Source organism: Harpia harpyja, chromosome W, assembly GCF_026419915.1.
Source record: "Harpia harpyja isolate bHarHar1 chromosome W, bHarHar1 primary haplotype, whole genome shotgun sequence".
Lineage (NCBI taxonomy): Eukaryota > Metazoa > Chordata > Aves > Accipitriformes > Accipitridae > Harpia > Harpia harpyja.
Genome location: NC_068968.1, coordinates 20,286,037 through 20,307,241, shown reverse-complemented (window position 1 = coordinate 20,307,241; position 21,205 = coordinate 20,286,037). Strand labels below are relative to the sequence as shown.

The 21,205-nt window shown below is 39.7% G+C and overlaps 1 protein-coding gene across 1 annotated transcript in view; it reads right to left on the bottom strand.

Moving 5' to 3' along the window:
- Positions 1–21,205, bottom strand: part of LOC128136185 (importin-11-like) — a 180,027-nt gene that overhangs the window by 98,992 nt on the left and 59,830 nt on the right. Inside the window, exons 5-13 of the mRNA XM_052775369.1 lie at positions 15,567–15,770; positions 11,844–11,976; positions 10,840–10,898; positions 9,935–9,983; positions 8,213–8,283; positions 6,094–6,286; positions 2,846–2,998; positions 2,536–2,579; positions 1,598–1,688 (exon numbers count right to left, since the gene is read on the bottom strand). Of these exons, the coding sequence (XP_052631329.1) occupies positions 1,598–1,688; positions 2,536–2,579; positions 2,846–2,998; positions 6,094–6,286; positions 8,213–8,283; positions 9,935–9,983; positions 10,840–10,898; positions 11,844–11,976; positions 15,567–15,770 (997 nt within the window). The remainder of the gene's footprint in view (positions 1–1,597; positions 1,689–2,535; positions 2,580–2,845; positions 2,999–6,093; positions 6,287–8,212; positions 8,284–9,934; positions 9,984–10,839; positions 10,899–11,843; positions 11,977–15,566; positions 15,771–21,205) is intronic.

Genomic DNA, 21,205 nt, shown 5'->3' with positions numbered 1-21,205 from the left:
GGTACACCTGGTGGGTGATGCAGAAGGATGGGGAAGTTCGATGTGTACCTCAGGGAGATTTGATTTTGGGAGAGAATAGCCAGTGAATTGGGCTGAATTATGTTAACTGCTAAATAACCTGCCAATGTATGTCATTGTATCTATAGTGTCTATATGCCATATCAAGGGTATTACTGTAAGAATTACCCAAATGACTGAAGGATGGACTTTTGAAACCGAGCCAAGTGCAACAGTGATAGAACTTGAACTGGCGCCCAGCGATTTCCTCAAGATCAACCTCTTCGACCTGCAGACCAAGGGTGTGGGTTGCACCAAATACACCAGCCGCCAGCTCCAGAGGCAGCATGCAACAATCCAACACCTCACACCATCTCTCCTATCCTGAAGGACTGTTAAAACAGATGGAGCCCCAAAGTCATGAAATAAATAAAATTGATGGACACATTGGAGGGATAGCCCATCGACTAAGGGAATACTATTTGTGTGGGGGGGTGTCCATATACATATATATATATATAAAAAAATAAGACAAGGAAAGTGGTGGTGATTAATTGGAAAATGTAGGATCTGGGCATGATGTAGATGGTATAGAATAAGGGGTGGATAATGTCCTGGGTTCATTTGGGATAGAGTTAATTTTCAGAGGAACCTGGGAGGGGGCACAGCCGGGACAGCTGACCTGAACTAGCCAAGGAGCTATTCCATACCATGTGACATCATGCTCAGTATATAAATGGGGAGCGGGCTGGGGGGGGGTCTCTCTGCTTTTGGTGGGGGAAGTGGCGGAGTGTCGGGTTCCGGGTGGTGAGCCTTTATTTTTCCTTTTCTCCTTTCTGATTCTCCCCCCCATCCCCCCGGAGGGGGGCGGGAGGAGTGAGCGAGCGGCTGCGTGGTCCTTTGTTACCGGCTGGGCCAAAACCATGACAGTCAGGTATGATACAACCTGGGGAAACAACCTAAGCCGAAATGACAGGGAAAACTAAGTGGCAGCTACCAGTCATTATCTTCCATGGCCACTGTAAAACTCAGGGGGTGAAAAAACCCTGAATCATTCCTCTGTCTATGAAGACTTAAGTCTTCATACAGAAAAACACTAAACTTTAAAAGTAGATTCTTCAGATGTGGAAAGTCCTCTAGACTCTCCAAAATGACAGCATAACTTGAACTTTCTGTTTAAAAGGAGGGTTTTTTCCCAGGATTTTTGCAGAAACTTGGCAGAATTACCATAAAGTGCCTTGAAACATTTGAACAGGAAGTTCCTGGTAAAAAACAACCTACAGAATTTATTAAGCTTGTCAACCATTCTCAAGAAAGCCTGAAACCTCACGAAAGTAGAATTGCCCCAGTTTTTGTCAGTCATCCAAGATAGTTATGACAAAAAGGAAAGAATCGTTAGGATTCCCTCTTCCTATATACACACTGCATTCTCCTTATGATAGGTTTAGAAATAATTTCAAAATATTAACACATCCTTTCAAAAATAGAGTGAATACACTATATCAAATTAGATATCACAAGATAAAATTGTTTAACAGTTGACAAAAGCGAATGTCAGAATTCTACATTTTACAGTTCCTTTATTTTTTAAACAACTTACCTTGTAGACTGTGAACCATTTCTAAAAGCACAGGGGTAAGAGTCTGATTATATTCATGGAAAATATCAATAAAAAGAACTTCTGTGCATGGCTGAAAAATGAAAAATATCTGGTTTAGAATCTATCAAAATAAAGGCAATTAAATTGTGTTTCATGTTAAAATTTCTAAGTGCTGCATACCTCACAACAAAGGCCACAATTTAAAATGCAATATACTGCAGCAAAGCTAGTCTTAGTATTATATGAAAAACCATTTCATATTATACAATATGCTTAACTAGCAAGATTTTGGTGGCTGTATCTATATTAGCAAGTTCTGTGGTACAAGAACAATGTAGGTATCTCAGTTTCCTTTTGGATTAGCCCTAGTTCAGTCATCTGGACTGAAGGTCCACTTGCACTTGGAACACACTAGATGCGCAGGGTTGGGTTTTTTAGTTTTAATCTGAAAGTAACCCAGCAAATAAGCTTTGAGATCTCTTTGCAAAGCAAACCATAGCAGGGATAATTGGGAGATTCACTATAACAGCATACTTTTGATTTGAACTAAAATGCTAATATAGATGCATCAAACTTTCTTCATCATGTCTACTAACAAAGTCGTTAGTGATAATATCAATTATCAGTTTAAAAAGGAGACAACTTCTACTGGTTTTAGTAACCATCTGATACTACACGATACAAACACTGACGCAAACTCCTTTTTCCTCCCTCCTAGAACATGAAGTGCATAGTTTCCAGTGTATTTCAAAATGTTTGAACATTGATCAATGAACAAAGTTCATTTATATTAATTCTAATGAAATTTCTCTAATAAAAGATTTTTTTTAAAAGCATGAGCTTATCTTTCTACCAAATATCACCTCTCTTGGGTACAAGACTATCAAGAAATGCATCCAGAAATGTCAAATGGTTTTATTTCAAATTGAAACACTTACTCGGAGACTGTACTTCCAAGAATCTCCTCCTGTCTCTTCTACAGCTATTATTTCACAAAGAAAAAGATAAAGTATTATTTCAACTATGGTTCAAATAAAGTTGAGTATTTAGATATGTGAATATCATGGACTACTGGGAAATCTCTTGTTGTGAAAACAATCTCCAGAGGGAATATTTCTCCATGTAACAAAACTGTAGAAAATAAAACAGCCAATACTGCATGGGCAATTTGTAGAGGCAATGTGGATATGAAACCTCTTATGCCAATATCTAAATAAACTGCAATCAACCATACAACACGTTTCTTACTGAAGCCTTCTGGGTCTTCTTCCCACATTGTTAATTCTTCCTCTGTCAGCAGAAAATAGTGAGTGACTAATCTCCTACATATTTCCATTAGTGTTGGAAATGTGAAAAACGCTGTCTTTATCTTATATGCTTCAAGAGTTTCAGGACTGCTATCTGAAATAAAATATAGGAAAAACCAAATTACAATTAAAAGGTTTAATGGTCAAACACTAGTCTAGCAAAACTAGAAAGAAATCAATAGATAAGAAATCCTCAGAGAGAAAAAATACATTTTCATGACAGACTTTCATAACAGACTTTCAAGTGTACTTCTTTTAAGCAAGTTAAACTAATTTCATTTACTTTTAAAAGAATTCTTTAACAGCAAAATTGGAGTGAAGGGTTCATAGGGCTTCATGAAGTATTTATAATGCTTTTCAGTTACTACGTAGACAAAAAGAAACACTTTTAGCTGCTGCTTTTGGTGGTTTTCTAATTTTATGAAGAAGGTAATTCATAAACACACAGCACTCAAAGAAAGTTTCATTTATACCTATTCAGAAAGTTTATCCAAATATAATCTTAAAAATAACTGGGGGGTTTTTTTTAGGAGTTAACATTGGTTAAAGAAAGTAGAAATAAAAACAAATACCATATGCTATACAACCAACACAAACAATCTATGTCAGTCAGAAATTAAGAAAAATAAATTATTTCTCTCTATATTTTAATTTTTTAATCACCCAGTTCTCGGAAAAATCAAGTGCTACAGCTTTTATTAGAATATGCTATTATTCTTTTTGTTAAGTGACTACATTTCTATTTCAAAAACTCAAACACAACTATGAACTTTTGCAAGTAGAAATTTCTGTTAATAATCAGTGGATTTAGAACATTAATGTATTATAAAATTATGGAATAACACTGAAATACATCAGTGTTAAACTTCTTTGCACGTGCAAAAAGCAACAATGAAGCTGGTGAATGGTCTTGAGCACAAGTCTTATGAGGAGCGGCTGAGGGAGCTGGGGCTGTTTAGTCTGGAGAAAAGGAGGCTGATGGGAGACCTTATCGCTCTCTACAACTACCTGAAGGGGGGTTGTAGGGAGGTGGGTGCTGGTCTCTTTTCCCAAGTAACAAGTGATAGGACAAGAGGAAATGGCCTCAAGTTGCAGCAGGGGAGGTTTAGGTTGGATATTAGGAAAAATTTCTTTACTGAGAGGGTTGTCAGACATTGGAACAGGCTGCCCAGGGAAGTGGTTGAGTCACCATCCCTGAACATATTTAAAAGACATGTAGATGTGGTTCTTAGGGACATGGTTTAGTGGTAGACTTGATAGTGTTAGGTTAACGGTTGGACTCGATGATCTTAAGGGTCTTTTCCAACCTACATGATCTTATGATTTTTTAATTATTTTTATGAATATTTTGAAGAATTTTAAAAGCTAGGTTTGTGTAATCTTTGACACACATACTGGTATGTTCATGAAACTCCCTCACAAAATTTAGAAAAAGAATGCTAATTATTATCTAGTCATTGGCAAATTTCAAACTAATGTGGAAGTTAATTTTTTTTTTTTTTTTTTAAATATAGTTCAAATATAAGGAAAGCTATTTTTCATTATCCATTGTACTGGGTTTGCGTGGCAAGGTTTGGGTATTGGCGGGGCTACAGGGGCGGCTTCTGTGAGAAGCTGCTGGAAGCTTCCCACATGTCTGACAGAGCCAATGCTAGCCGGCTCCAAGACAGATGCCACCACTGGCCAAGGCCGAGCCAATCAACAACAGTGGTAGCGCCTCTGTGATAACATATTTAAGAAGGGAGAAAAAAATGCACAACAAGCTGCAGCCAAAGAGAGAAGTGAGAATATGTGAGAGACACAACTCTGCAGTCACAAAGTTCAGTGAAGAAGGAAGGGGAAGAAGTGTTCCAGGCGCCGGAGCAGAGATTCCCCTGCAGCCCGTGGTTAAGACCATGGTGAGGCAGGCTGTCCCCCTGCAGCCCATGGAGGTCCACGGTGCAGCAGATATCCACCTGCAGCCTGTGGCGGACTCCACGCTGGAACAGGTGGATGCCCAAAGGAGGCTGTGATCCTCTGGGAGCTGCTCTGCTGGAGCAGGCTCCTGGCAGGACCTGTAGACCCATGGAAAGAGAGGAGCCCATGCTGGAGCAGGTTTTCTGGCAGGACTTGTGACCCTGTGGGGGACCCATGCTGGAGCAGTCCATTCCTGAAGGACCACACCCCATGGAAGGGACCTATGCTGGAGCAGCTCGTGAAGAATTGTACCCCATGGAAAGGACTCACCTTGGAGAAGTTTGTGGAGGACTGTCTCCTGTGGGAGGGACCCCATGCTGGAGCAGGGGAAGAGTGTGAGGAGGAAGGAGCAGCAGAGACAACGTGTGATGAACTGACTGCAACCCCCATTCCCCATCCCCCTGCCCCGCTCGGGGGGGAGGAAGGAGGTAGAGAAAATCAGGAGTGAAGTTGAGCCCAGGAAGAAGGGAGGGGTGGGGGGAAGGCATTTTAAGATTTGGTTTTATTTCTCATTATCCTACTCTGATTTGATTTGTAATAAATTAAGTTAATTTTCCCAAGTCGAGTTTGTTATGCCCGTGACAGTAACTGGCAAGTGATCTGTCCCTGTCCTTATCTCGACCCAGGAGCCTTTCGTCATATTTTCCTCTCTCCCTGCCCCCCCCCCAGCTGAGGAGGGGGAGTGATAGAGTGGCTTGGTGGGCACCTGGTGACCAGCCAGGGTCAACCCTCCACATCCATACATACATAAGTGTATGAAGATTCAGAACAAAACACAGTCCTACAGAAACAGGATACATAAACTGCTTGATAGTCAACTGCATTTCAAATTCACTGTGTTTCTGTATTTCAGAGTACTGGTATTAGTTAATTACAACAAACACCAAGCATTTTATCAAACTTTTCTCAAGGGAAAGATATATCTAACTATGATGAAAATGAATCAAATTCCATATCTCAGTACTTTTTAAAATTAGTTCAGTGAAAACTAAAACAATCTACAAAAAGATATTCATACTCCTCGTGGATTTAAAATTACTTTTGCAAGTCAATGGCCATATATAAATACTTTAACCATCAAAATAAGTATTATCAATTTAGACAGAAGCATACATTACTAACTATTGAAGCATTAAATGCTTCAAAAGAATGTCTTAAAAGATTTTAACTCTTGGTATCAACTAGAAAAACGTTACTCAAGGTATAAAAAAATTTTTTAGTAAATAACATTACCTTCGATATTTTTGGATGGCTTGTAAGCATAATTTTTTACAATTATCTTAATAAGATTCAGGCACTGTACAATAAACCGCTCAAATACAACTCCTTCACCAGCCTCTGTGAAAACATAGCTTACAGCAAACTCCAATGACCTCTGAATCAAAGGGGTAAATGAAAAAGGATGTTGATCCAGGAAGTCCAAAAGCTAAAAATTAAGGAAGTAGAAGAGCAAGAAAAAGAAATAAAATTACTTTTTGTGCAAGTCTTATATTAAATGCTTTCATAAACTAGTTATCAAAAACAGGTGCCTATTTATATAAAAGAAAACTGAACAAGGGCAGGAAATTAAGAAGAGATTAGTATCAATGATTAATGATGCATTATTTCTCCCTGAAATTCTTGATTCGTATTCAAAATTGCCTTTTTTTTTTTTTTTTAAGTTTAAGGAACAATACCCATTTTCAACTAGAGCAGCTTGCTAGCAACACAGTATATAAAACACATCAGCCACAATTAAAACCCTGAATGTTTTAGCAGATAATTCATCCCTATTAGAATTATTGTAAGTAAAAGAGGCGTGAGGGAAAGAATTCTTCCTTCTTTTTTTCTCCCCCCACTGCAGTACAAGCACTTACTTCTTCGTCTTACCTTTTCCAACTAGTGGTCTAGAATGCACTGGTCCATTCCTTTAATCTCCTCTACTACTACAAAAAAGTCTAAACCTAAATTCTTGCATCTGAATTTCTACAGATGGTAGATTATCTATGAATAAAGTGTATTTTCTCTTCAGGTCTATGAAAAAAAGATACACATGCCTCATATACTTTGCTTGTTAGTTCAAAGAAAGAAGTACTATGACAGAGACTAAGAATGCTGGGTCAAAGCATCTTTAATTCAATTTTCGTGAAGCTGACAGGTGCCTCACACCTCTGATAATTATGCTGAATATTTAAATAAGACCCATGGCCCCAAAATAGAATCTACAAACAATGGGAATTCTGTAAGTTTTATATCTATTAAAAACAGAGCAAGTGACAATACTAAAATTACCTTCTGATAATATATGCAATTAATGGTGTCCTGGGTTCAGCTGGGATAGAGTAAATTTTCACAGGAACCTGGGAGGGGGCACAGCCAGTACAGCTGACCTGAACTAGCCAAGGAGCTATTCCATACCATGTGACATCATGCTCAGTATATAACTGGGGAGCGGGCTGGGGGGCTTTCTTGGCTTTCGGTGGGGGAAGTGGCAGAGGGTCGGGTTCTGGGTGGTGAGCAGTTGCACTGTGCATCACTCCTTTTGTATATTCTTTTATTAGTACCGTTGTTGTAACTTCTCTCCTTGTGTTGTCCCAGTAAATTGTCCTTATCTCAACCCTCGAGGTTCCGGTTTTTGTTTTGGTTTTTTTTGTTTGTTTGGGGTTTTTTTTCCTCCTTTCTGATTCTCCTCCCCATCCCCCCGGAGGGGGGCGGGAGGAGTGAGGGAGCGGCTGCGTGGTCCTTTGTTACTGGCTGGGCTGAAACCACGACAATGGTTGCACAGAATTAGCTGAAAACTCCAAATGTATTATATAACATAAAAGCCACAGAGGGCAAGAGAATTTTTTTTGTTAATCTTCTTTCAATAAACTATGTCCTGGAAAGTGAGTGAGAGGCTGTGTGGTGCTTAGTTGCTGGTTGGGGTTTAACCACGACAAACTAAAAGTAGCCAGTTATTCAGTAAAACTAGCAGTGCCTTCGAAATAGCAATCTAACTACTTATAAAAGACAGGATGAAAAGTTTCTCTTCTTTATTCATCAATGCTGGTACCAATGTTTTAGCAAAACTTCCAGAATTCTTTTTTGAGCAAAATCCTAGTTAAATAATTTGCTTATGGAATGCACTTAATTTTGAGCTAAGGAAATGCATTCTTCACTCCTGCAACTTATATCAGCATGAGTAAACAGATACCCTTTTCTTTAAAAAAAAATTCAAAAATATATTTCATAACAAAGAAGTTTTAAGTTGCAGTACCTTCCATTTCTTTAAAAGATCTGAAACCTATTGGCTTTAAGGAAAATATATATCTGAACAGGGACTGCACCGCCAGAACGGTAAATTATTCAGTAACTAAATGGCGAATTTACTTACCACTTTAGTGAACAGAATTATAGTCTTTTCTAGACGGTCTCTGCATACGTTTTCTGCTCCTATACTTCTACCTGGTAAATCAGATATTTAACAACTATCATTTTTTCAGACTTTCCTTTTCTTTCTGGATAGCTACATTTTAAAAAATTAACACTGGAGAACAACTTGTTTTATCTGCAATTCAGGGATTATGGCAGCCAGAAAAAAGTTCTATGGCAGAATAAATTCAAAGTCATAAATTCAAGGTAAGGGGTACTGGGGGGAAAAAAAAAAATCTTTAACCATTTCTCTCTGCTGCAGTGAAATTCACTGTAACTGATCAGAATAAAACAATCAGAACATCATTACAGACAACTCAATGATAAAAGACAGTTAACTATGGTATATTCTTACTACATAATACTATGTGCTTTTCTAGAAACCCCACCTTAAAAAAATTTTACTATGGACACTGGAAAACATTCTAAATTTACAAAAAACAGATAAAGCTTTTATAAAAAAAGAGAAAAACAAAAAGAGCCATAATGAAGGCATACATGCAAAAAACATAATAAAAGTAAACCCTAATCTTGTAAGGTAGTCATGCCTGCTTTTGCAAAACAGCTTATTGATTAGAAAAGTGGAGATGGGAAGCTTCAGCTCAGTTCTTATCTCAGGACATTCAAACCCCACAGTCCCCATGTTCTAGGGGACTATGTTAACCACCAAGCTTCAGGATGGAATGGCCTTCAATTCAGTCTATTAAAGCTAGGCAACTATCTTGCTAAAAATGAAAGAAGGGCCAGAAAGAGCATGACTATACTATAATAGAAGGGGCAAACAGTTGCATGCAGAGAAGCCTGCATTTTAGACAAGCAAAAAAGGTATTTTATTTTGGCATTTAACACAGTGGCAGTTTCCATCTTTTCTAGAAACAAGGCTCAGAGCCCAAATCAGCCCCTCACCGAAGTACAGGTTCCTGATCCAAGTACCTTCATTTGTATCAAAAAAAATTCTTTCTACTCAGTTTAGACATCTATCCTCAGAAAAAGCGTTGTTGAATCCTAAAAGAATGACCTGACAGTCTTTAAATGAATGAATGGCTTGTACCAGGCCTACTACAAGTGCACAGGCAAGAAAGGAGGAGTGAGTTCAGATGCAACACTGCCAAAATCTCCTTTTTGTTTGCTTCAGGTAACCTCCCTGCAGAAGTACTAACACCTGCCAATTATGCTTATATTTCTGTTGACTGTGTTAACCTGTGGTTGCCTGTCTCAGACTACTACTCTTCCAGGTATAAAGTACATATAGCTGAACATGGTCTTTATTTCCCATTTGACACTTATAAAATACATGGCAAACTCCAGGAAAAAGAAAAACAAAACCCTCCCAAACAAGAAAACTCAAGATGATCTGGGTTTTAGTAGCATCTAGATATTTTAATATGTATACTTTGTCACTCCATGGCTTAAGTTTTTTTATTATTATTATTATTATTATGATTATTTTGGAATTGGCATTATCACACCAAGTATAATTTTGGTGGGATTTTAGTCTTTTAATATAAAAGGACATTTTTGCTGAAGTCTTTCCCGTACAGTTTCAGCAGCATTTAAAGTAATAGCTCTGCACTTATATCAAAATCATTTAGGTGCAAGGTATTTTTTTTTATAACTATATTATGCTTTCATCCAGTTTCTAATATTTAACAACCAATACAAGGAAAAAGATTCAGATACTTACTACACTCCAGAAACTGTTTTAGCCGTTCAAACACTGCATGTAGAAACCCCTGAAAAATATATAAGTATGTGTCTTAAAGATGAAGCTCATTTTGCACTGTATTACAAGAAGAAAGCTGAGTCAAACTGAAGTCAGTTCAGATGCATTACTAGCTCAGACATCACCTTATCACTTTTAACTGAAGTAATTTATTATCTTGGACAAGCAATTTCCTCGTGAAACAAATAATTAGCTATCTAGGAGACTGCATAGATGATCCAAACTGACCTTATTAGTACCACACAAACAGCATATCATCTCTAATAGGAAGAGGTGTATGTAAATATAGACATATGCTTTACAATCTGCTTATCCAGTTCTTTCCTGTTCTCAACTTCCTAGTTTAGGATGTAGCTCTTGGGTACCCAATTCTTCCAGCAAAGCAGGCAGTGTTTGGGGTTAAGGGAGAGGTTTGGGTTTTTCTTCTCCCCCCCCGCACCAGATGGGCTGCATACCACAGGCTTTCATCTCATTATCAGACAAATTCTATCAATAGAATTTGATAGGACAAATATGCCATTACATTCATCATTAAATGAAAACATCCTCTTCAAATGATGGCAGAGAATACACGAGACATCTTCCAGTAGAGAACAGGGATGTCACTATCATGTGACATGTAAACTGGAAAGGACACTTTTTTTTTTTAAAAAACATCATGCCATTGGTGTCAGCATTTAGGATCTACCTAGGATCTGACAGTTCTTAACTGATGAGAGAACAAATTTGAGAGAGTGTCGCTTGGTCTTCCTTTACATAACACAAACGTGTGCCTTTCAACTATCTTTAAACATATCTCTAACAACACCTGAAACCATCACAAAAGATTTCTAATTTAGAACTAGAAACAGATATACGTCACTTACCATCACCTCTATGCTCCAATGAGGTTCTACAAACCCATGGACTGTCAGTTTACGAAGGACTGGGGGGGGGGAAAGAAGTTACTTGTGTAGATATTTCTCAGCCCTTGTTTCAACAGATTTCAGAACACAATTATAGTTACAGTTGCTGTGCCTTTCTTCCAATTCTCCAAATTAAAAAATACATTTAATTTTGGGCCTTTGGATGCCTCAACCATACCTAACATGAATCTAATCTTGTTGAAATCACTTTAAAATTCAGTACATTATGTGTAAAACAATGAAGAGAATTCCAAGAATTACTGAATTCTCAAGAAGAATTCTGCAAAAGCTGTAAGCATTCACCCTCTGAAAGGTTTGTAACAGGAAAAGGGCCAAGTACAGTCAACTAGTGTCCATAAGCCATCTTATGATTTTTCTCAGGTTTATCACTGCCAGTAAACCAGAGAAGCCACATGCTGCACATTCTGAAACAATTAAAGACTGATATCATCTAAATTGCAAGCCCCCCCCAAACATCTCAGTTCTTCAATGCAGCAAAGTACAGTAAGGATATGTATTCATCCCACTGATAAGTACTTGAGCATCAACCTAAAATCTAAACTGACTGCTAAGGCTACCTCTTCACTGACCATGAGGTGAACTTAACGCAACAAAATTCATAGCTCAGCTTCCTCAGTTAAGTGCCTAAAGGTAGATGCAAGCCTAAATTACAACACACATAAAAAAGCATCCTGTTATGCCCTCCACTTTCCTACCTCCTAGACTTTGACTTCTTACAACACACATATCAGAATGGTTCATACTGAGAAACAAGAGTACCTTCTCCCCCTTCCATGCCTTCTGCCTTGCTAAAGGCACAGGTAAAATAAACCAAGATTACTAGTTTTCCCAATGGACATGGCTTTGTTAGAGAACGTTAAGACTCTTTACCAAAGAGGACTTGATCATTTACTGTGAAGAAACTTATTTCATTCCTTATATTTAACATCATTCTATATTATTACCTTTCAATGACAACAAGGTTCTTTCTAATGAATTTGTGGCTGCAGCTTCATCCTCTGTACAAACTTGCTGTAGGAACATATCAGTATGATGATTCCACAAGGAACATGCAAAGCTATAAATACCTGATGCAAGCTGCAAAAGGAAGAAAGACCAACAATATTTCCCAAATTTAGCTATAGCATAATAAATTCCTAAATTTTAAAGGCCAGTTTAGACTGTTAAATTATTTAATCCATCTTGTATAACATGGGCCAGTGTTGCACTTGCTTCTTTGTTGTATGGAGTTGTACTGATCCAAAGATGTTTTCCAGAAAAATGTCTTAATTTGAAGATGTTATGATAGACACACCTGCTTGCCTGACTACTTGTTCTATGACTCTACCACTATAAAGATAACTACTTAGGCCTCCTTTCTTATCTGATTTTCACTAACTCCAGCCATAGGTCTATAATAGTGTATGAGCCTTTGTGGTGGGTTGACCACCAAGCTGCTCTATCACTCCCCTCATCAGCGGGGGGGGGGGGGGGGGGGGGGGGGGGGGGGGGGCAGAAAATAAGATGAAAAAAAGAACTTGTGGGTCAAAATAAAGGCAGTTTAATAAAGAAAAAACAAAGGCCACATACAGAAGCAAAGGAAAACAAACAAACAAACAAAAAGATTTATTCTCTACTTCCCATCAGCAGGTGATGTCCAGCCACTTCCTGGGAAGTAGGACCTCAGTATGCGTAGTGGTTGCTACAGAAGACAAACACCTTAATGACAAATGCCACTCCCTTCCTCCTTTCTCTTAGCTTTGAGTGCTGAGCAGACATCATATGGTATGGAATAACCCTTTGGCCACTTTGGGTCAGCTGTCCTGGCTGTGTCCCCTCCCAACCTCTTGCCCACCCCCAGCCTACTGGCCTTTGGGGGCAGGGGGGGGGAGGAATGTTGGAGAGACAGCCTTGATGCTGTGTGAGCACTGCTCAGCAGTAGCCAAAACACTGGTGTGTTATCAACACCTTTCTAGCACAGCACTATAAGGGCTGCTATGGGGAAAGTTAACTCCATCCCAGACAGACCCAATACAGGCTTCAAAAAATCTTTTCTCCTCATCGCCTCCTCTCCCACAAGATTTAAACTATTTGTCTTACAGCATAGTTAACATCTGAATCAGCTTACTCTGGGATGCAGTTAGCAGTTACATGCATGTATCTAATAAAAAAAGTATTGAACAATGCCTACACTGAAACTTTATTTTAATGATAGCTGCAAACCCTGACTTTCTGCCTCAAGTTATTTTAAACATAGAATGACAAATAGTTTCTAATTAGCTAGCACTGAACAAATCTTAGATTTAATTCACATTACAGTTTCCAAACAGTGCTTATCTGATAAAGATATTTGAAGTAAAAGCAGAAGATAAAAAATTTCTCATTCAGTTATGGTAGCACTTAACAGTTTCAAAGCGGAAGGAAGAAACTGCACTTAGTCTGCTACATCTTAGATCAATAGAATCAAAAGCACATATTACCTGCTTATTTAGTTCCTTTGAGTAAAGGTGAGATAGCAGACACACACCTTATCTGTAAGCATGACCTCATAATCTTCAAGTACCATATTACATGAAAAATGTATCAAGTGTTTCTAAAGCTGAACTAAAAAATGTTGAAATACCCTCTGTAACTACTTATTTGAAAGCATCAAGAAAAGTTTGTAATCTGTTGCTTAACCTTTTAGAACTTTTAGCTTCGAAAGGCTACGTTCTATGAGAAAGGTTTTTCAACTGTCCAAGAAAAGTCACATGCCACTCAACAGATGTGAATCCCCTTTACCAGGAGACAGAAGGAACAGATGTCAAAGTTGTTCAATTTTGCCATTATTAAAAATTTTAAAAAATCCTTAAATGTGAACCCCGTAGTGCCAGATGCTCAGAAAATTTCCTTTTCCCACCTAAAGTTCAAAAAACTGAACACACACAGTGTTCACAACACAGTGAAACTAGATACACTAAAAACTGTCATTCATTTCAAATTGGATGATAGAGGAACTTTGCATACTGAACATATGCACAAGTTAAAACCCAACATTTAAGCATAAAAAGACTGCTTAAAGAGTATGTTTATTAGAATGAAATTTCAATGGTATTTTTGACAAGAACTGCCTTACAAATGTAAAAAAAATTGTTATAAGCCTTTTATTCACATCTGAAGTTGTCTCACTTTCCAAACAAAAGAATATACAAAGAAAATACCAAAACAAATTGCATTCCATAAGGAAAAAGGTTCATACAAACTTAATGAGTTTCTTGGAAACACAAAAATGACTGAAGGTACGTGAGCTCTTTTTGTGCCTGGTAAGATGGTAGAAATACAGCAAAGGTACTGTTGGACATGACAACTGTAACAACAAATACTGGACCTTATGACCTATAAATTCCTTTCTGTCCCTGTATTGAGATGGTATGGATTTGGCTATTTTATGAAGGTGGGGCTTTGGGGTTGGGTGTTTTGTTTTGTTTGTTTGGGTTTTGTTGGGGGGTTTTTTGGCTATATCTTTGAGCATTAACAGTATTTACAGCTGCATATCCAGGCTGAAAAAGCAACATCTTGATTTATGAGAGCTCTAGAAAACAAGTCATTAACTCGCTCTTTCTTTATTTCTTTAGAATAAATACCTGTGAATATACAAAAACCTGTATTGTACAAGTAGTCAGATCATATATAATAGCTTAATACATTTCAAAATATAAATACAAATATTTCCTATACAGAGATTATATTCATCCATACCTATATATAGCAGAGAGAAAAAACTGTTCTTACACACACACATCTCATAGCAACATATCATCATCTCAGTCCTGTCCTATTACAGGAGCCAGCCTTCAGTTCTTCAGACTACTAACGACTAAAATTTCACCTTAATGATTTCACTGCCAGAAAAAAATTTCTACATATATGAATAGGTAAACCTTCAGAAATATACTTCATTATCTGCACTATAAACTTTTCTTTAAAATGGGGGAATAAAATGAAGTTTTGAAAATTCAAATGTAGCATGTTTGGAAAAGGTGTTTAACTCACTAAATTCAGCTAACTGTAAAATTAAAAACTGTAAAATTGGATTGGAGATGCAACAGCCTACAGCCAAAGGTAAATCTGTGTTCTAATCAATAGATTCTTACAATGGAGAACGTAAGCTGCATGAGACAAGATTTGGCATTTGCATTCATATCTTACCTTTTAATTAACCTGGAGAAAGAAGTTGATCTGGAAAAACCCCAATCATAAACACATTCCCAGTGATGATAAAAACCAAAATACTGTGATATGGAAGCCCAAAGAGCAGTGTTTTTTAAAGACTATATTGAATTATGAATCCAGAGCGGTCTTCCAAAACCACTGCAATTTCATATATAATAAGATCTGCTGTACAGCATGATAACATAAGGCTGTTATGCATATATTGTGCTGTAGATGAAGCTCTGCTTCTTAACACAGGTTATTTTATAACACTCAAGTTGCATGCAAAATTAATAAAGATCTCAAACATTTCACCTAGAAACTAAGTTCCAATTATTTCATATTGTACATATATCCACCAAAGTAAGAGCATTTCTGTTTCAAAGGCAGACATTAAGGTCAACATACCTACCTTTAATGCACTGCCAGCTAACCATGGGCAGTGGCAAGCATGTAAAATAAGTTGTTTGCATGCTTTACAATACTGCATTACTTACATCATAGAAAAGTTTCCTATCTGCAGCAAGTCGTTTGGATGCCAGGGTCTTTGTAACATGATAAAAGGTAAGTAATGCTCTGTGTTGTCGAAGATCGTCCTGGACTTTCACAGATTCTAGAAGAGTGGGTATAAGTTCTGGCCATTGCCTTGGGCAGTCCACTCTGGCAACTTTAGCAATCAGTACAGAGATCTGAGTTGCTATCTGCAAAAAAGCAAAACAAAAACACAGGTACCACAAAGTCAAAGATCATTTAGGAAATGTTCACTGCAGAAATTAACAGCCAAATAAAACCTGAATCAAAAAAAAAATTAGTATGGATTGCTAGTGTTTTGTGGGGGTTTTTTTCTTAAACTATTTTAAAGTTTGCTGAATGCAAATAAAAGTGGAGAAAAAAAATTGTTTCTTCCATTTTATGTTTATAGTAAATATTTACATAAAATGCTAAGCTGGCTACTTTGTTTAAATTTTACATAAAGACCACTAAAATTATTTGTTCTAGAAATCACATAAATGAAGAAACAGATATTTGGGAACCGCTTTTTACTTAGTGATGTCTTCTATTGCTTTCTACAAAAAAAAATATAGACTGCTGAATATATATCGCCCTTATTTCTGCTATACCCGAGTTTGAGCTTTTAGACAGAGACATTCCTTCCCCCCAAGCACACTGGTCTGTGAGCTGCAGTCCCATCCCAGTGGCTGAAGCAGAGACTCTCGCTTGCTCCAGATCCTCACACTATAGGCCAGGGACATGTATACCACCCCCCCATCTGACTTCAGTTGCTGGCACCAAATCCCACTCATGCCAATCTTGCCAGCAGCTGACACCTAGTCCTTGTAGCACACACACACACCAGAGTGAGATTACATAGAAAGACAGTTAAGGGATTGTCATGGTTTAACCCCAGCCAGCAACTAAGCACCACGCAGCCACTCACTCACTTCCCCCCCACCCAGTGGGATGGGGGAGAGAATTGGAAGGAAAAAGGTAAAACTCGTGGGTTGAGATAAGAACAGTTTAATAGAACAGAAAAGAAGAAACTAATAATGATAATGATAACACTAATAAAATGACAACAGTAATAATAAAAGGATTGGAATATACAAAACAAGTGATGCACAATGCAATTGCTCACCACTCGCTGACCAATGCCCAGTTAGTTCCCGAGCAGCAATCCCCCCCAGGCCAACTCCCCCCAGTTTATATACTAGACATGACACCACATGGTATGGAATACCCTGTTGGCCACTTTGGGTCAGCTGCCCTGACTGTGTCCCCTCCCAGCTTCTTGTGCCCCTCCAGCTTTCTCGCTGGCTGGGCATGAGAAGCTGAAAAATCCTTGACTTGAGACTAAACCTTACTTAGCAACAACTGAAAACATCAGTGTGTTATCAACATTCTTCTCATACTGAACCCAAAACATAACACTATACCAGCTACTAGGAAGAAAATTAACTCTACCCCAGCCGAAACCAGGACAGGGATTTAACCAGAAGATAGGACAGACTGTGGTGATCAGGCGCAGGGCTTGTTCAGACACGGGTACTGACCAGCAGTGGTTTACACAACTGGACCTTTTTATACCTCTGTCTATTTCCCCACTTTGCTCATTCTCAACTCCCTTCTAAACATTCCTTAATAAATTTTGTATAGTCACATATAACCCCACCTCAAATATCCAAAACCCTCATATTATTCTTGTTTTCCCTGTTCTTATATTGTTCACATTGAAAAGATCCTTGAGTGGATAACCTTAGTGAAGCAGACACTCTCACCTTCCACATATACCAATACAACAACCACTATGCTTCAATCCTAGGGAAGAAATTACCTTTTGATGCTATAAAAAGGAATCCAAGCAACTTACAGGCATAAGAGGAAATAACCATGTCCTCCTTTACTGCTTCATTAGCTGTTTCATGTGAAGCCTAACCAAATAAACTCTTTTTCATATGTGATACAAGAAGCAACCTCTAGAGGGATGCTAACAGTACTTTTTTGTTGAGGACTGGCTTTTTAAGTGGGGGAAGAAAAAAAAACCACTGTTATCATATATTTCAAGGAGTATTTTGTTCCTCTATGTTCTCTCCATATGGTAAATACCTTCAGAGGGCATGGAAATTATGCTCCCAACACATGGTATGTTCTGTTTTTCTTCTCCCCCACCCTAGAAATCAGCTTAAATCATCACATCACAATACTATGTCCAATTCTTATATTTTTGGGTTGTTTTTTTTTCTTTTTATATATACAAGGGTGTCGTGGTTTCAGCCCAGCCGGTAACAAAGGACCACGCAGCCGCTCGCTCACTCCTCCCGCCCCCCTCCGGTGGGATAGGGAGGAGACGGAGGAGAGAAAAGAAAAAAACCTGGAACCTCGAGGGTTGAGATAAGGGCAGTTTACTGGGACAACACAAAAAAAGGTTACAACAACAACAACGGTACTAATGAAAGAATATACAAAAAGAGTGATGCACAGTGCAACTGCTCACCATCCGGAACCCGACGCTCCGCCACTTCCCCCACCGAAAGTCGAGAGCCCTCCCCCCAGCCCGCTCCCCATTTATATACTGAGCATGATGTCACATGGTATGGAATAGCTCCTTGGCTAGTTCAGGTCGGCTGCCCCAGCTATGCCCCCTCACCTCCCAGGTTCCTGTAAAAATTAACTCTATCCCAGCTGAACCCAGGACATTATCCACCCCTTATTCTATACCATCTACATCATGCCCAGATCCTACATTTTCAAATCAACTACTACCACTTTCCTTGTCTTATATATATATATATATATATGTATATGGACACCCCCCCCCCCAAATAGTATTCCCTTAGTCGATGGGCTATCCCTCCAATGTGTCCATCAATTTTATTTAGTCCATGACTTTGGGGCTCCATCTGTTGTAACAGTTCTTCAGGATAAGAGAGATGGTGTGAGGTGTTAGGTTGTTGTATGCTGCCTCTGGAACTTGTGGCCGGTACATTTGGTGCAACCCACACCCTTGGCCTGCAGGTCGAAGAGGTTGATCTTGAGGAAATTGCTGGGCACCAGTTCAAGTTCTATCACTGTTGTACTTGGCTCAGTTTCAAAGTCCATCCTTCAGTCATTTGGGTAATTCTTACAGTAATACCCTTGATATGGAATATAGACACTATAGATACAATGACATACATTGGCAGGTTATTTAGCAGTTAAATATCATACAGCCTAATTCACTGGCTATTCTCTCCCAAAACCAAATCTCCTTGAGGTACACATCGAACTTCCCCATCCTTCTGCATCACCCACCAGGTGTACCCAGGTCCCTGAGCAAAAACAACCCCTTGCATGGGTTTGTCTCTGCTTGAGGGGGGACTAACCCAGACTGTCTTTCCTAACATACTTCTCATGCGCACTACAGGGACTTTATCCCCTTCTACAGTATGTAAAAGTTCTGACTGGGCGGGGCCAGCCCGATTGGCAGATCCTCTAGTATTAACTAACCAGGTGGCTTTTGCTAAATGTGTATCCCAATGTTTGAAGGTTCCACCCCCCATTGCTCTCAATGTAGTTTTCAGCAGTCCATTGTATCGTTTGATTTTCCTGGAGGCCGGTGCGTGATAGGGGATGTGATATACCCACTCAATGCCATGTTCTTTGGCCCAGGTGTCTATGAGGTTGTTTCGGAAGTGAGTCCCGTTGTCCGACTCGATTCTTTCTGGGGTGCCGTGTCACCATAAAACTTTCTCTTCAAGGCCCAGGATAGTGTTCTGGGCAGTGGCGTGGGACACAGGATATGTTTCCAGCCATCCAGTGGTTGCTTCCACCATTGTAAGCACATGGCACTTGCCTTGGCGGGTTCGTGGGAGTGTGATATAGTCAATCTGCCAGGCCTCCCACTGTTTATATTTCAGCCATCGCCCTCCATACCACAGGGGCTTCAGCCGCTTGCCTTGCTTAATTGCAGCACAGGTTTCACATTCATGGATAACCTGTGCGATAGTGTCCATGGTCAAGTCCACCCCTCGATCACGAGCCCATCTATATGTTGCATCTCTTCCCTGATGGCCCGAGGTATCATGGGCCCACTGAGCCATAAAGAGCTCACCCCTACGTTGCCACTCCAGGTCCACCTGAGACACTTCAATCTTGGCGGCCTGATCTGCCTGCTGGTTGTTTTGATGTTCTTCAGTGGCCCGACTCTTGGCTACATGAGCATCTACGTGACGTACTTTTACCACTAGCTTCTCTAGCCGAACAGCAATATCTTGCCACAGTGCGGCCGCCCAGATGGGTTTACCTCTGCGCTGCCAGTTGCTCTGCTTCCATTGCTGTAGCCACCCCCACAGGGCATTTGCCACCATCCATGAATCAGTATAGAGATAGAGCACTGGCCACTTCTCTCTTTCAGCAATGTCTAACGCTAGCTGGATGGCTTTCACCCCTGCAAACTGACTCGATTCACCTTCTCCTTCAGCAGTTTCTGCGACTTGTCATGTAGGACTCCATACAGCAGCCTTCTACCTCCGATGTTTTCCCACAATGCAACAGGACCCATCAGTGAACAGGGCATATTGCCTCTCATTTTCTGGCAGTTTATTATACAGCGGGGCCTCTTCAGCCCATGTCACCTCCTCCTCTGGTGACATTCCAAAATCTTTGCCTTCTGGCCAGTCCGTGATCACTTCCACAATTCCTGGGCGACTGGGGTTTCCTATGCGAGCTCGTTGTGTGATCAGTGTGGCGCACTTCACGTGGCATCAGTTGCATGATGTGTAGAGGAGACCCTCCCTTTGAACATCCAGCCCAGCACTGGCATTCGGGGTGCTAAGAGGAGCTGTGTTTCAGTACCAACCACTTCTGAGGCAGCTCGAACTCCTTCATATGCTGCCAATATCTCCTTTTCACTTGGAGTATAGCGAGCCTCGGATCCTCTGTATCCCCGACTCCAAAACCCCAGGGGTTGGCCTCGGGTCTCCCCAGGTGCTTTCTGCCAGAGGCTCCAGGTAGGGCCATTCTCCCCAGCTGCACTATAGAGCACATTTTTAACATCTTGTACTGCTCAGAATGGCCCAAGGGCTACTGCATGAACAATCTCCCGCTTAATTTGTTCAAAGGCTTGTCGTTGCTCAGGGCCCCATTTAAAATCATTCTTCTGGGTAACTTGGTAGAGAGGACTTACAATTTGACTGTAATTTGGAATATGCATTCTCCAAAACCCCACGACACCTAAGAAAGCCTGTGTTTCCTTTTTATTGGTCGGTGGGGACATAGCTGCTATTTTGTTGATCACATCCATTGGGATCTGACGACGCCCGTCTTGCCATTTTACTCCTATGAACTGGATCTCCTGTGCAGGTCCCTTGACCTTACTTTCTTTTATGGCAAAACCGGCTTTCAGAAGGATTTGGATTATTTTCTTCCCTTTCTCAAAAACTTCTTCTGCTGTGTTGCCCCGTACGATGATGTCAGCAACGTATTGCAGGTGTTCTGGAGCTTCGCCTTTTTCCAGTGCAGCCTGGATCAGTCCATGGCAAATAGTGGGGCTGTGTTTCCACCCCTGGGGCAGTCGATTCCAGGTGTACTGGACGCCCCTCCAAGCGAAAGCAAACTGTGGCCTGCACTCCGCTGCCAAGGGAATGGAGAAAAATGCATT